Source organism: Myripristis murdjan, chromosome 4 (assembly GCF_902150065.1).
Source record: "Myripristis murdjan chromosome 4, fMyrMur1.1, whole genome shotgun sequence".
Lineage (NCBI taxonomy): Eukaryota > Metazoa > Chordata > Actinopteri > Holocentriformes > Holocentridae > Myripristis > Myripristis murdjan.
This window is the reverse complement of record NC_043983.1, coordinates 13,721,402-13,735,564: the sequence shown is the minus strand read 5'-3', so window position 1 is coordinate 13,735,564 and position 14,163 is coordinate 13,721,402. Positions and strand designations below refer to the sequence as shown.

General features: G+C 40.7%; 1 protein-coding gene across 1 annotated transcript; it reads right to left on the bottom strand.

Moving 5' to 3' along the window:
* Positions 1-4,445: 4,445 nt before the first annotated feature.
* LOC115357928 (trypsin-3-like) lies at positions 4,446-5,700 on the bottom strand. The gene is made up of 5 exons (XM_030049689.1): positions 5,637-5,700; positions 5,415-5,562; positions 5,154-5,295; positions 4,806-5,057; positions 4,446-4,691 (listed from the first exon to the last, which is right to left on the bottom strand). The coding sequence occupies exons 1-5, from the start codon at positions 5,692-5,694 to the stop codon at positions 4,527-4,529; spliced, it is 765 nt and encodes a 254-aa protein (XP_029905549.1). The 5' UTR covers positions 5,695-5,700; the 3' UTR covers positions 4,446-4,526.
* Between the last annotated feature and the right edge of the window lie 8,463 nt (positions 5,701-14,163).

Below are 14,163 nucleotides of genomic sequence, written 5' to 3'. Positions count from 1 at the left end.
CATTTATTTTTCAACAGGACAATGACCTCAAACACACCTCCAGGCTGTGTAAGGGCTATTTGACCAAGAAGGAGAGTGATGGAGTGCTGCGGCAGATGACCTGGCCTCCACAGTCACCGGACCTGAACCCAATCGAGATGGTTTGGGGTGAGCTGGACCGCAGAGTGAAGGCAAAGGGGCCAACAAGTGCTAAACACCTCTGGGAACTCCTTCAAGACTGTTGGAAAACCATTTCAGGTGACTACCTCTTGAAGCTCATCAAGAGAATGCCAAGAGTGTGCAACGCACTAATCAGAGCAAAGGGTGGCTATTTTGAAGAAACTAGAATATAAAACATGTTTTCAGTTATTTCACCTTTTTTTGTTAAGTACATACACTATATTACCAAAAGTATTCACTCACCTGCCTTTACTCATACTATGAACTGAAGTGCCATCCCATTCCTAACCCATAGAGTTCAATATGATGTCGGTCCACCTTTTGCAGCTATTACAGCTTCAACTCTTCTGGGAAGACTGTCCACAAGGTTGAGGAGAGTGTTTATAGGAATTTTTGACCATTCTTCCAAAAGCGCATTGGTGAGGTCACACACTGATGTTGGTCGAGAAGGCCTGGCTCTCAGTCTCCGCTCTAATTCATCCCAAAGGTATTCTATCGGGTTCAGGTCAGGACTCTGTGCAGGCCAGTCAAGTTCATCCACACCAGACTCTGTCATCCATGTCTTTATGGACCTTGCTTTGTGCACTGGTGCACAGTCATGTTGGAAGAGGAAGGGGCCCGCTCCAAACTGTTCCCACAAGGTTGGGAGCATGGAATTGTCCAAAATGTTTTGGTATCCTGAAGCATTCAAAGTTCCTTTCACTGGAACTAAGGGGCCAAGCCCAGCTCCTGAAAAACAAGCCCACACCATAATTCCTCCTCCACCAAATTTCACAGTTGGCACAATGCAGTCTGAAATGTACCGTTCTCCTGGCAACCTCCAAACCCAGACTCGTCCATCAGATTGCCAGATGGAAAAGCGTGATTCATCACTCCAGAGAACGCGTCTCCACTGCTCTAGAGGCCAGTGGCGGCGTGCTTTACACCATTGCATCCGACGCTTTGCATTGCACTTGGTGATGTGTGGCTTGGCTGCAGCTGCTCGGCCATGGAAACCCATTCCATGAAGCTCTCTGCGTACTGTACTTGGGCTAATCTGAAGGTCACATGAAGTTTGTAGCTCTGTAGCAATTGACTGTGCAGAAAGTCGGCGACCTCTGTGCACTATGCGCTTCAGCATCCGCTGACCCCTCTCCGTCACTTTACGTGGCCTACCACTTCGTGGCTGAGTTGCTGTTATTCCCAAACGCTTCCATTTTGTTATAATAGAGCTGACAGTTGACTGTGGAATATTTAGTAGCGAGGAAATTTCACGACTGGATTTGTTGCACAGGTGGCATCCTATGACAGTTCCACGCTGGAATTCACTGAGCTCCTGAGAGCGGCCCATTCTTTCACAAATGTCTTGTTTCACAGTCTGCATGCCTGAGTGCTTGATTTTATACACCTGTGGCCAGGCCAAGTGATTAGGACACCTGATTCTGATCATTTGAATGGGTGAGCGAATACTTTTGGTAATATAGTGTAACTCCACATGTGTTCATTCATAGTTTTGATTCCTTCAGTTAGAATCTACAATGTATATAGTAAATAGTGTAAATAGTAATTTGTGCTCTACCTAGCCATGCTCATGCAGCCTGCATGTGGTATGCATGTTGTATAAAGACTGTTGAGAGCCTGTTTAAAATAATTGTTCTCTATGGATTGCATTTTACACAAATTTCATTACTTCAAACTTGTATTGCTACTGAATGTTTTTGATGCAGGGGCATTAATGCATGTAATGTTATACAGGTGCAGCTCAGTAAATTAGAATATCATGAAAAAGTTCAATATTTTTTGTCAGTTAGGTCCGAAAGTGAATGTGTATATCTATCTATCTATCTATCTATCTATCTATCTATCTATCTATCTATCTATCTATCTATCTATCTATGTGTGTATATGTATATACACATTTTTTTTTAACTGACAAAAAAATATTGAACTTTTTCATGATATTCTAATTGATTGAGCTGCACCTGTATAGCCATCTCTTGTCATTTTTATTTATTTATTTTTTTTTACTAAAATGTTATTACTTTGAATTGTTCAGGAACTGAATGTTTGACTGACTTCAATAAATTCCAAATGTTGTAAGGCCATCTCTTAAGCGAGCCATTTCTATATAGCAATTGCCAGGGGTTTTCATTTTGAAATGTAAAATTTTTAAATCATTAGCTTCTAGCAGTGTTACAGTAAAGATCACATTCTACAGTACTTCAATGCATTTACAATAATAAACTGTTTCTGGAGACTACAGGAACTGTAAATTAACTGTAACACATTTCCCTGTTAAATAACAGTAAATTACTGGCAGCTACATTCGCCAGCATATTATCCTTATTAATCTACAACAATGGTATAAAATATTGTAAAAATATTACGGTACCATATTGTAAAGTTTATATTCTCTACAGAACCATAATATTTTTACGCTATTGTTGTTGTAAATTAATAATGGTAATATGCTGGCAACTGTAGTAATTGCCAGTAATTTATCGTTATTTAACAGGGAAATGTGTTACAGTGCAAGTCTATCAGGACACAAAAAAGCAGAACTTTGTTCAAACTGGGCATCTTGCAGGCAGGACACTTGAGGAGGCTTCATGATGGTGTCAAACAGACACTTGTATACAGCAGAGTCTGCACTAAAGACAGCCCTATGGTTTACATTCACAGACAGATAAGGTTTCTGACCTCTTAATGTCACATCCTGTCTGTGTTAATGCAGCTCTGATGTTGTTAGTGATGAGCACGCCCAAACGGAATCCGTGGACTTTTTTCTGGTTTTCTGTGGTGATTCAGGAGGAAAATCTGTGGGATTCTGTGGCGTGATTTTTTTTTTCCTTTTAAGGTTTTAGACAATTATCCAGTACTATAATGTGTTTGGAGCAAAAATAACAATTTTTAACATGCACACACACGAACACGTGCACGCACACACGTGACACCATTGCACACTATGGAGTTTAGCTTTGGGAGTTAGCTGTCAGCATGACAGCAACTAGATCACCGGCACATTTAAAATTATTTCAGGCTGTTAACCAGCTAGTAGGTAGATGTTACTTACCCAAACCACTCTTCTCTCTGTTGTCATGTCTTTGGGACTTTAGATGCTCCACAGAGGTCTGTTTCCTCAGATAATCCACCGAGTGCCGACAAACTTTACAGTACAACACTCCCCCGCTCTCATAAACATCACTTGCAGATTCATATGGCCTATCTCTGGCAGTGATCCGTGTCACAAAATGACGACGCCTCAGCTCCTCTGCTGTATATTTGATTTTCGCCATCTTTTTGTTGTTAAAACAAATTGTTTCTCCTCTGTTACATCTAGGTGTATTCCTTCACACTACTACTATTTCAGTTTCAGTTTCAGATATCAGGAAAAGTCAAAGTCAAAAACATTTGCTCATTTTAGTGCATGCGCACATACACACACACACACACACACACACACACACACACACGTATGTATGCATGTAAAATTTCTATAATGGGAAGAAAAAGCGCAATGCAGCTGCACATGTGTCAAATGCGTATTTTGAAGTACAAATGTAATTAATTCACCTTCCTTACTCTTCAGGTTGCAGTGCAACTGTGTTTAAGAGCCCTCTTGAGAAAAGGATGTGGTTTTGTTTCACACAACTTAACTGCAGCCCCCCGAATCATAATGCTGTGTCATTTGCAGCATGACCACAGCTGACTCTCTCAGCTCTGTACAGAGAAATCATGACTTTTTTAAATGACTCACTGGGGGTGATAAAACACTCCAGGCAGCCCCTTCGGTTGAGCTTCTTCATTTTAGAATCAAACTCCTCATGTTATTTTTCATGTTTAACAAACAAAAGAGGAAAAATCAAGTGTGCTTCTGCCTGGTTGGCCATATAGATAGATTCATTTCCTCGCTCAGTAATGTTTTCCTGGAACATGTGTGTGTTGTCCATGTTACTGTTCATTTAACTCTTTGTCCTGGCACCTATTTCTCCCTTGTATGCTGCAAAGAACATAAGGCTAGTAGCCCTGGGTTGGCTAGGCTATGTGGGATACATGTAGAGTTATTATGCCCTACTTTGAGACATTTTTGTGATGAAGGGATACATAATTGAACATGAACTTGAGTCTGATCACCCTACTGTGTGCCCACTCAACATAGTATCTTCTTATCATATCATGTCATATTATTGTATTATATTATATTTCTATGTATTACATCAGTCTAATACTGAACATACAGTCAGGAAATAAAACAAGACATCTGGAATGAGTAAAGTTTATTATGCATTTCAGCTGAGAAGCAAACATTAACAGAGCAGCTCAGATACTGCAGCACTGCTACCATATAACAGGAGTACAGCAAATTGAAGCGAGCCCATTGTGCAGCATTATTGCAGTTCACATGTTTTTTTCTTCAGAGTCTTATGGATCCCAGGAAGGAATTTTGATATCTCTGTATAGACGTTGGGTCGATTTGGGTAGTTACAGTTATAGCCGTAAGAGACAATGCCAACTGCCTTCCCATTGCAAACCAGAGGACCACCAGAATCGCCCTATAAAACAAACAAACAAAGAAAAATATCTGGTTCATTGGTTCACTCATATTTTTACCATTTTAAACAGATAATTTTTTCATTTTATTTGAAAGGAAAAGGAGAACAACGCACATGACAAGCTCCTTTGTTTGTCTTATATCCACCTGCACAGATAACATTGGCAGGAATCTGCTTCCACTCCTGCTTACAGACCTTCAGATCAATGGTAGAAACGTCCACCACTCGCAGCTCATCAACACCTGCTTTACCACGAGGAGTATCGATTCCCCACCCAGCTACATGGCACTTTGTATTTGCTTTGATGGCCGTTTTCTGAAGTTCAACCGTTGCCACTGTTTTGCTTAGTTTAGCTTTCCTAGACAGCTGGAGACATTATTTTAAAAAGTCAAATTAAAAACTAGAAGGGCTTAACTTCACAAAAAACCTCTACAAATCTGTTTTAAATAAACATCTACTTACTTTGAGGAGCATGATGTCGTTCCCTGATGAGACCCGCTTGAAGGAAGGATGTTTGCATCTCTGCACTTGGTATCTCATGGTTTTATCATGAACTCTCTTGAGGTCATGAGTGCCAAGAACAACAGTCATGTCGGTGTAGCTCCTAAATGATCAGAAAGAGGTTGCCCATACTTCTCATGTAGTGTCAACAAAAACTATAAATTACTTTTGAAAACAACAAATCATGTTAACTCTTTCAGTGTCTCACTTTTTGATACTCACGAATTGTCACAGTGGGCAGCGGTGAGGACATACTCTTCGCTGATAAGGAACCCCCCACAAAAATGTTTTCCATTGTTCTGCACCGATGCCATGTACAGCAAGGTTTTGTCCTTGGCCTTTTCCCCATGTATAATTTCACTCCCAAGTCCTGAAAAGAATAAAGATAAATGATAAGGAGTTTACTGTAAGGCAGAAAATAAACAATTATCAGTTTTTCCTTACCTTCTTGTCCAAGACATGTCAGGACACAAAGAAGCAGAACTTTGTTCAAACTGGGCATCTTGCAGGCAGGACCCTCAAAGTGGCTTCATGAAGGTGTCAAACAGACCCTTATATACAGCAGAGTCTGCACTAAAGACAGCCCTGTGGTTTACATTCACAGACAGATAAGGTTTCTGACCTCTTAATGTCACATCCTATCTGTGTTAATGCAGCTGTTATGATGTTGTTAGTGATGAGGCTGTGAAGTCAGTGCACACATGAGTTTCATCACTGGTGAAGTATTAATCCTAACCCAGGCACAGCAGATTCAGTTTTACTCTGCTGATATTTTACTTCAGTAGAAATAAATATAATATTTTAGAATGCTGCTTTCTTTTCTTAATGAGAGTATCCCATTTAAAATGTTCTCAGTACAAGTTCCACAGTTAATTTGAAAGAAAATAGATTTTTTTCCCATTTATTTGTAAATAGATGAGGGAACAGAGTTGAGGGTAGGTTGTTTTAAAAATAATCAGAATAAACAAACAAACAAAAAACATGCCAGATTACTTTTCTCTTCTTCTCTGTTGCTGACTGACTGGTCACTGCAAATAGCTCCACATCGGCAGATTTATTAGCCTACAAAAACTGTACTGTTTAGCTGATGTGATTTAAAATGTAACTATGTACAATGCCTCTATAAAATGTACTTGAGAGAAAGCAAAATTAATATCTTTAAAAATACAGAGTATTCAGTACAAATAGTTGTGTACAGCACTGTCTGAGTCTACAATATTCTGACCAGTTACTCCATTCACCATCCTCTGTATAATACCTAATCAATGTACATACTATAAAAAATAATTAATTTGTTAAATAGTTAAAATGAAATAAAAAAGACAGAATTAGATAGATTAGATATCTATCTAATTAGATAGTGAACCTATTTAATAAGATAGATAGATAGATAGATAGATAGATAGATAGATAGATTTACTTTATTGATCAAATAAGAATTTCCCAGTTCGGGATCAGTAAAGTAAATCTATCTATCTATCTATCTATCTATCTATCTATCTATCTAATTAGATAGGTTCACTTTATTGACCCCAAATTGGGAAATCATTGACTTTGGGATCAACAAAGTACATCTTTACAGTTATTTATTTATTTATTTTTATTTGTGCTCTACCTAGCCATTCTCATGAAGCCTGCATGAGTACATGTAAATGAAACTGCACGTAATGTGTAAACAAGTAAGATGCAACATTTAGATGCTCCACTGTCCGTAACTGCTGATCTGGTGTGGTTAAGATCTGTGTGATGATTCAGTCTGTCCTCTTCTGACTTTGTGGGTCTTGGTGACCATTTACAGCAAACACTCGACATTCTTTGCATCTCAACACAATAGAGGAACCACAGAAACCACAGTTTCCATCTACGTAGTTGAACATCAATGTTCTCACACTTGCAAAACCACTTAACATTTGAAAATATCTGTCGCATAGATATTTTGATCTAAATTCAAATGGTTATATCAGCTAGACCACAGCAGTATTATCACTCTGTCTGCCAATGTTTTGACAAATCAGAGTGGAATGAGCCTTTAGTCAGGGAAGTGCAACGAGAATGAATCTGATGTCTCAACTGAATACGTGCCTTAATATGATGCAAGCAAATAAACACTCACACGAACACAGAAATACCTGAATGCATCTACACACATACACAAACTTAGTCATGCAAAAATGATTGATGTTTTCTGTGTCATGTCCATTAGATGTTGGCTGTACTGAATTTGTTGGATACATAATTGCATGGTAGCTTTTTATCAGCCATATTTCTTCTGATTCATTTCTTTTCCTGCAGTCTTGCAGTTGTGCCACACAAATGAGGCTGCACACAAGCACACACGTTCAGGCTTTCTCACTGTCGCACACACGCTCGAATCACATTTTCTTCTACTTCTTCCTCTCATTTTTCTTTTTGGTTTTTAGCAGTCTACCATAATCAGATAATAACAGATGTAATATTGAATATAGATGTGACACCTCTTGCTGTGTATTACCTGGTCAGTACCTTGTTACACCCAGCAGAGAGGGCCAAAGTCAGACATGTTTCAGTGAATACTTCTGAAGTTGTTCTCCCCTTTGACCATGGGAGGGCGCTGTATCTCCATCAGTGTAGTGTCTGTTTTTCTGCTGTGAAGTCAATTTATGGCTGACTATAAAATAAATAAATACATAAATAAAAAATAATGACTCTCATCAATCTAAGCCAAATACGAAGCAATGACAACCACTTCAAGGAGGTGTGTTGTATGCATGTGTGAGATTTCAGTCCAGCCAGGTAATGTTTAAGAGGTCCACAGCGAATCAGTTCCTTCTAGGTTACATAATAATTGCTCAGTGCCTTCGATGCCTTTCAATCACTTACACCTTGTTTGTGGTGACAGGACAGGGCAGCCCCCATGCCACCATTGTTTCTTTGCGTCTGTGTTCAGCACACATTGTCTCTCAGGATCTTGGCGCCTGTTGGTTGACACAGATTTTTGTGTCAAAAGTCTGTTGCCGGTCAGATCCCCATTCAAATCCCAAGACCAAGAAATTAAACAGCTCTGAGAGGTTTGTCAGGATTGGCCAGTCCTGGGAAGCAGCAGGCTTATCCCTTTCCCATTGCCTTCCCACCCAGTCATTAGCTGTGAGGCTGACCTCCTTCAACACAGATTGAACTTTTCCATGTTGAACTTTAGCCCCACCTGCTGAATATTTTGGAATGGGCATAAACTGAACTGCAGCCAATGCTATGTCAAAGTCTACTCCATAGATGAAAATATCATCAACCCTTAAACTATCTGGAGTTATATACAGTACATCTAGCTTTGAAACAGTTCCTCCTCCTCCTCTCCCGTCAGGGCCACCATGTCCATGTAAAATTGGACAATATGACTGCAGTGGAGGACATCAATCATCAAGGCAGCACCAGATCTCCACAGCTGCAGACTGGAGCACAGGCCATTGGTTTGGAGCAGCTGGTGCTTTCCATCACTGAGAGCAACTACAGGGGCAGCCCACTGTATGAATGGAGAGCGGTGAGTGGAGACAGCATCCCCAGATAGTGGAACAGTTGTGGAAGAATTATGGTCGGGCTGCCGTATATCTCTTTGCATCATGGAAAGAAGCTAAGATACACTGCTGGGAATGGATGCACTGGCGCATCCCTGGCCAAATGTTCTGTTTTACACGTCTTCCTCCTCTAAATCTGAAACCTCCCAGCCTGGCAAGAGTGATAGCCTTGTTCCAGTACACAAAAAGTTCACAAAATGTTTTCAGCAAATCACTGGGTCTGCTGTTGCTCAAATCAACTATGATTTCTCTTTTGGAAAAACTAACTGGGCCAATTGATGATAAAGTTATAAATGCTCTTTATGTTCTTTTAAATAAATTAAAACTAAAAGCAACCAAAGCAGAGCAACGTTCTGAGAGGGGAAGATGTAAAAGTTTAGTTTTATTTATCAACTGCAAAGGACACCCAGCCTGTCTGTTAATAGCGCGTTAATTTCCGTGGCTAGCCCATTGTTAGCTCAGGCTAACTAGAATTTGGCCGACTTTATTGAATCATTCGTTCAGATCATTAGCTTTTTGGCAATGTAAAGCTCTTACATTTTATCACTCCTTTCACGGACAAACTGACTTCTGACATTTTGTAGGGAGCTTAAGTGTTTGGCTGAGTGGGATTCAAATAGCCTTGCTTACAGAAATCGACTAACATGGGCAATTTCAATCTGAATAATGGAGACTAAATAGAAAGGTCATTGATTCTGGCTATCAGGATAGGGCGTCCCCTCACGTTTTAATAGATTCTATTTTATAATTTTGCATTCACCTAGAGGTGGGAGTTTGTGAAGGTTGTGAAGATTGGCATAGTTCGGGACAACCTCGTTACCCACATACACAGGCACTGCCAGGAGAGCAGTTCAGTTTCGGAGGGCCTGTTGCACTTTGGGAGCATTCTCTATCATTTCTGGATCAAACATGGAATAGACTTTGAAAAAGAACAGTGGTTTAGGCTACTTAATGTACAACAAGGTTCTTTGAAAGAGGCAGTGAGATGTTTGACCAACAATCCTCTTCTTACAAGTCATGAAGAGGCACATACCCGATTAAGACGTTCCTCTGTAGGCCAGACATGGACAGTAAAGGGAGGGAAGAGGCCTGTCCAAAGTTAAGGCCTGTCTGTCTGCTACAGGGTTGGTGGTTGACCTGGCCAAGACACTTCCCATGAAACCTCTCACTCCATTCTTCAAAGAACTCGAGTCTATGTTAAATAATTCACCATTTTTATCTGTCTTCTATTGGTCCTTTATTTCACAGTGGTACAGTATGGATCCCAGTCCTATCAAGCTTTGTCAAGGCTACATTTGTTTCCCTTTACTGTGCTTTTCAAGAGGTTTGTCCCCCACTCTGTTGGGTGAGGCCACATAGTTGTAATGAAGTCCTCCATTAAGGTGGACAGTCTCTGTGTTAGGTTAGAGAGCATATGTTTCTTAAAGGTGACTGTGTTGTGCTGTTGTGAATTATACACTGCAGAAGCACAACACTGAATTGTAAAAGCAAATACATGGAACACACACAAATAACATTTTTGAGGCAAAGAAAAAGACATGAGTTTTGTTATATTTTTTCCATTTTTTAGCATAGTGGGACATTTCAGTGTTGTGGTCCATGGAAGAATTGGTTATTGGTCTTTTGGGGCCCAGAGTTTGGTCATGGAGTTGAACCTCATGGCTTGTCTAGACTCAAGGCTGTCTGGCTAGCACGCTGCACTCTCTTAGTCTTCATGTCACTGTAGCTGTTTAGTTCCACAGTCTGTCTAGATATACCTCCAGGGTGCTAAATAAAATAAGCATTATATACGGGCTGGTTCATTTCAGAAATCCCCCGTCTTGGCCAGAATTTGGTTGGAAAATTGGTACACTATAGACATGATTGCAACGGTTGTATTACCATCCTTCAGTTTTCCAGCCAGCGTCGACTTCTCCCAGTCTCTGTTAGAACATGATGACAGACCTTGACTGAGGAAACTGACACTTTCTAGTCATGGTTGTTTTACATGTCTGATACAACCCACAGGTTTTAATCCAATAAAAATCTTTTCACCTGCTTTATTTTAAAAAATTCTGCAAAGCAAAAATAATTCTAATTTTAAACATTAAACATGGAAAAAAAAAAGTAGGAAGAACACCCACCTGTTAATCTTTGAAGTGAAAAAGCTCAGTGTGAGCTACTTGAAGTTCCAGTGTTGCAAAAATATCACCATGCACACAGTGACAAAACACAGAGTCTGTCTGGCCTCACTGGCATGAAGAATTACTCCACACACACAGAGCTGGAGGGGCAGGGTGGATAGGCTTTGGCATGCCTCAGACTTTGCATGAAGCGGCCCTGACTTTGGTCTTTTCCAATCATTAACAGCCAAAGACAACCTCATGATGTTGACTGGGACATTGGCCAACATGTGGCTGGCCAGCTCACTTGGCCAAACTATATAGAAGGAGACTGCTCTGTACCCCTGTAGGTTGCCACCCCCCCCATTTCAGCAGTTTTCTTCTGCTTCCTCTTGTATTCTTACAGTCACATATTTTTCTTGCTCACCACACTTCCTCAGACTAGCACGGTCACATTAACATTTACTCTCTATCCCTCCGGCCCTTTAAACACCAAATGTCTCTTACTCCCTTCTTCTGTACCCCTTACTACTGTAATACTCTTTCCTGCTTACACAGCCATCTTAGATTACACTTAAATCATTTAACTTTCCTCTCTTGTCTGCTGGTCCACACCAGCTCCTTGACACAGCTGTCTTTTCCTCCATCTCTTCACCTTGTCCCCCCTGTGTCTGACACAGCCGCAGGCATCCAGGGAATGCCCGACATGGGGTTTGGCTGGTCGGCACCACATACCTGCGGCGTGGCATGGCAGGGCTTTAGGGGTTATTGTGGTGCGTGTGCCACTCAGCAGCGCTGTCTAATGTCCAGCCAGTGGGTTCAGACATGAACCCTAATCCACTCAGTGATGAGAAGACCTCAGCCTGATGGCTCTACAGCATGCTGCCAAGACACAGAGTCTCAGCCCTGCCTGGCAGTTTCAGACAGAGCACATCAGGGACAAAACAGTCGAGTACTTCGGTTCCAAGAGAATGTTGGAACTTTTATGAAATTTAACTCCTTCTTGTGCTGCTATTGTTCTGCAAAGAATCAACTTTTCCATCTTTCCCATCTTTCCATCTCCCTTTATTTGATGAACACACACACACAGTGGAAGTAGAACAGAAAATGTAAGTGATGGGTATGTAAAACATATTTTCATCTCAGTATCCATCCACAGTTCAACTATATTACTTTTCTAATCTTAGTATGTGATTGGCAGCTAGTTTTAAAAGTCCTGCCATGTGATTTACTTTCTACAGTGTAAGAAATACAAAATGCCGTTGTAAATGTTTACAGAATTAAAACTAAGAATGCTGCATTTGTCTCTCCAGGCTTTTTCATCAGGTTATAACATGACACAGAGGTTGTTGTGATGAACATGTGGTATTGTTTTACATACTTAATACACAGACTTAGCACAGGGTCCATAATCATTCTGCTGATACTTATAGCTCTGTGTGGCTCTGTGGACACAAAACGTACACCAATTCCTCTGCGAAACAACACAAACACTATCATTTATGCATAATAATAATGATAGTAATACAAGACCTTGAATGGCCTCTATATTCTCATTAAATTTGTAATAAACATAATAGTGTATAACGCGATACACACTCACACACGCTCACAAACTTTTGCATACACACTCATCCAGCATCCACTCCTTAGTACATCTATTCAGCATTATAACTTGGACTGTTTTTGTAACAAAACAAGGCCTAATCCTAAATTCAGGGAGCTGTGAATGCGCCTGAACAAATGGCAGACAAATGAGAAGGATTAGTGAGGGCCTGTGAAAGAGTGAAAGGTTTGCCATTGATCTATGGTGGTCCTGTTCTCTTTCAGGGCCACTCGGTTTGAAAACCCCACTGAGTAAGAGCATACAGGGCCACTCCAGAGCCCCCTAGGCCACCGAGAGACACACAACAGCCACAATTAGTCTCAGGAGCTGTAATGGCAATTCAATAAGCGCTTTAAAATTGTGCCTTAGTCCCTCTGCCACCCCCCACCCCTCCCATCCCTCCCATTTTCGTCTACATACATAAGATTGGTATTATGAGTGGCGAGGGGCTCTTTTTTTCTTTCCCACCCACCACAGTTCTTTTCAATCACTGTGAGAGAAAATGACCACACAGGGTTTCAAAGGTTCCAGAGGCTCTGGTTTGTTGTCGCTGAAGCAGCATGACTTGTGCCCCTGTAGATTTTGGCTAAGGCCCTTAAAATGGGCTTCTATTATTACTTTTTTTTTTGGTCACTCAGCTGCGAATTAATTTTGAAGCATTCACAGTAACCTTTTCTATAAACAGTATTTTTATTGGGTCATGCATGTAATACCTTGATCCCTCTAATATTTTTGTGCTCTATGAACTCTGTAATGAGGTGTTAGACATGTACGTGAGAGGAGTAGACATGGAGAAATGTACTGCACTTTATTACATTTAAAGCATACAGCTGTTAACATTGCTGCCAAATTACAAAACCATTTAACAGGCCTTTGAGCATGCTGTGCAGTTTACCAGGCGCGACCTATCTCTTGATACTTTAGTAACATTATTGCATGGCTTATTTTCTCAGTGCTACACAGACAGCCCGTATTTCAAAAGAAACACCTGTGCGTATGACATCAACACATCAGAGGAGGAACTGACGATGTGTTCTGGACGACTGTGCACTCCCATTCTCCTTGTGCTATCTTTGGGACATTCCACGTTGATTTTGCACAGTGTTTGGGTTTTTCCTTTTGCTTTGTGATCAAAGGCTGTAGCTTTTGATCAGGACTGCCAAAGGATCCCTCTTGTTTTGCTGGCTAGCACACTGACAGGACAGTGGTGGAACAATGATAATTACAGGCTCCCATTTGGTGCCCCTGGAACTGGCATCAACAGCCAGTCTCACCTTCAGGCCAAGAAGAAAGGAGAGATTCTTGGACTGTAAGAGGAGGAGAGGAGAAGTGGAGGAAAGGCGGTGGAGGACTCTGTGACAAAGAGGCGAGCCAATCAAGAGAACAGGCAGAAAATGGGATTACTTTGTGGTGTGCATGTTTTAGAGTGTGTCTGGACCAGCTGAGGGCTGGATGAAGATGCATTCTATGAGTAGAAACACCTGCACAACTGAAATGCATAATGTTTCCACCATTATACAGTTGTTTCTTGCAACCAGAGAGTTGTTTTTTATGCACACAAATATTTTGTCATTTAAGTGTGTTACCGCAAGCATGTAATGACATTTCCTCTATTTAATACAGTTTTCTGACATTTCAACAATTTATACACAATAGTTAAAATAAAGACCGCAATTAGAAATATTGTCTAGCTGTCAAAATGTGACCTGCATGTT

Bases quoted from the DNA above. Each gene is read 5' to 3' on its own strand.
- LOC115357928 (XM_030049689.1), bottom strand. From the start codon at position 5,694: ATGCCCAGTTTGAACAAAGTTCTGCTTCTTTGTGTCCTGACATGTCTT. The intron at 5,563-5,636 runs GTAAGGAAAAAC...TATTCTTTTCAG, and splicing joins GACATGTCTTGGACAAGAAG to GACTTGGGAGTGAAATTATA. The intron at 5,058-5,153 runs GTAAGTAGATGT...TAATGTCTCCAG, and splicing joins ACGACATCATGCTCCTCAAA to CTGTCTAGGAAAGCTAAACT.